Raw genomic sequence first — 2,496 nt, forward strand, 5'->3', positions numbered from 1 at the left:
GTCGCCTTTGTTGAGTGCCACTGGACAACAAACTGGAAGGCCAAATATCGATGTCTCGTGACTTGACTGCGAGTTCCAGCTTTATTTATTAGTATTATGATTTTATATGATGATATGATAGTAGATTATTTTGGGGTGGTCGTTGTTTGTAGATTTTTGCCAAATTTCCCACGTTAAATTGTATGTCAATCTTATTCTTCCTTATTACAGTAATACTTTTCAATCTCTACATATTACTCCCTCCGTCCCCGAATGTTAGTTACTTTTGGGTGAAAATCACGGGAATTAAGGAGAAATAAATGAAGTACTTGGGAACTAAAACCCAATCATTTGCAAAACAAAAGGTAGAGAGAGAAAGTTGTTGTCATTAAAAAGGGCGGATTACAAAGAGAAACCTTTGGATTTTTTTTGTCTTTATTACACAGCCAATGAAAATAAAGGAATGCATTTGTAATCCATGTGATTGATTTTTAACCAATCAAATTAGCTGAAAAATTACATCATCCAATAGAATGAAAGTACACGGATTCATGACTAATGTTAAAACAAAAATCCTTATAAAAACCACTCCTTCTCAAATTTTTAAATCATTTGAGTGGGAATTTTACAGAGAACAATTCAAGAAAAAACATTGACACTTAAAAAAAAAAAAAAAAAAAATTCAAAGACACCCAAATCACATCATTGCCTCCAACTCCAAATGGCTTCAGACTTCAATTTGAATGATGACATGGATGAAGATGCTGCTGCTAATGATGCTGAAATGTTTGAGTATGATCTCAACTTTGCCTACGGTGATGGGATTGACTCAGAAAATAACCATGACAACATTGGGTTTGACTTAAACCAAACTCCTTCCCCTGATGCAACAGATGCATCTGAACCGGCAAGCAACCATATAGAGACAGCAGGTAACAACAGCAATCAGCAAGCAACATCAGATCACCAAGACACAGCAAGCAACAACAACAATCAGCAAACACCAATCAACCCAGAAAACTCTGAAGGTCATCATCAGCCAACAAGGAGGAGGCTCAGTAGTGGGGCCAAGTTAGACATTTTGATATGGCTATTAACAAGGTCAACAAATGGAAACCTGAAATATGGATCCATTAAACAGGCAGCCAATCATTTCAATCTGTGCTCAAGAACTATTCTCAAAATATGGAAAAAGGGGAAGGAACAAAGGGATGCACAGTTACAGTACAACATGTCAACAGGCTTCCACAATTGTGGAAGAAAGAGAATAACTATTCCAAATGATGCCATAAGGGCAGTGGCAATGGGGAACAGATCATGCCAAAGGGACTTGGCAGTAATGCTAAATGTTGGTAAAAGCACAATCCAGAGACTGATTGAGAGAGGGGAAGTCAGACCTCACACAAATGCATTAAAGCCAAAGCTTACACAAGAAAACAGATTAGATAGGCTGAGATTCATACTCAACAGCATTGTAGAAGATTTACCAGGCACAAAAAGAGTGTACCAGTCAATGTACAATACAGTACATATTGATGAAAAATGGTTTACACTGACTAAAAAAACACATAGGTCATATTTAGCAAAAGGAGAAAAAGGTCCACAAAGAGTAATGCAATCAGCCAAGTTCATTACAAAATTCATGTTCCAAGGAGCAGTTGCAAAACCTTGGTACAATGCAGAAAAAGAAGTAATTTTTGATGGGAAAATAGGCATTTTTCTATTTGCAAAAAAGGAGCCAGCACTTAGGTCCTCAAAATACAGGAAAAAGGGAGAAATGGTCACAAAGGTAATTGATCCAATCAACAGGGATGTCTCAAGGTGGATGTTGATTGAAAAAGTCATTCCAGCAATTATGGAAAAATGGCCTCACACAAGTCAACACAACACAATCTACATTCATCAGCAAGATAATGCAAAAGCACATATTACTCAAGATGATGCAGTTTGGCAAGAACACTGTGAACAGCCAGGGTTCACTTTTATATTAACTCAGCAACCACCAAACAGTCCAGACATGAATGTTCTGGATTTGGGCTTTTTCAGAAGCATCCAATCACTTCAACACAAGAAAAGGGCTAAGACACCAGACCAGTTGATAAAGGCTGTTGAAGATGCATTTAGTGAGCTACCTTTTAATAGGCTGTTCAAGGTGTGGGTAACTTTGTGCCACACAATGAACCAAATTCTGAAAAGTAAAGGTTCTAACAGATTTGAACCTCCATATGTTAACAAAGATAAGCTGGAAAGAGAGGGAAGGCTACAAGATCCTATAGAAGCTCCTATGTGGGCTGTCATTGATGCATGAGAGAGAGTGTACATGGACAAGCCAGACTCAGATGATGAGCAAGACACTGAAGAGGTCAACATTGACAACACACAAGCAAATGAAGAGCACAACACACAAGAAAGACCAAACACAGAGGCATATAGGCCTGTTATGGCCAATGATCATGAGGCATCTACTTCAAATGCCAATGCAGAGTAGTGAATAGGGGTCAAGTGTAAAAAAATTTG

The 2,496-nt window shown here is 38.0% G+C and overlaps 1 protein-coding gene across 1 annotated transcript; it reads left to right on the forward strand.

Moving 5' to 3' along the window:
- The first annotated feature begins 700 nt into the window (after positions 1 to 700).
- LOC145557498 (uncharacterized) lies at positions 701 to 2,287 on the forward strand. Its single transcript, XM_081618675.1, has one exon. The coding sequence runs from the start codon at positions 701 to 703 to the stop codon at positions 2,285 to 2,287; it is 1,587 nt and encodes a 528-aa protein (XP_081474801.1).
- The last annotated feature ends 209 nt before the right edge of the window (positions 2,288 to 2,496 follow it).

Source organism: Chenopodium album, chromosome 9 (assembly GCF_948465745.1).
Source record: "Chenopodium album chromosome 9, dcCheAlbu1.1, whole genome shotgun sequence".
Taxonomy (NCBI): Eukaryota; Viridiplantae; Streptophyta; class Magnoliopsida; order Caryophyllales; family Amaranthaceae; genus Chenopodium; species Chenopodium album.

Excerpts from the sequence above, each read along its gene's own strand:
- LOC145557498 (XM_081618675.1), top strand. The coding sequence starts at position 701 with ATGGCTTCAGACTTCAATTTGAATGATGACATGGATGAAGATGCTGCT.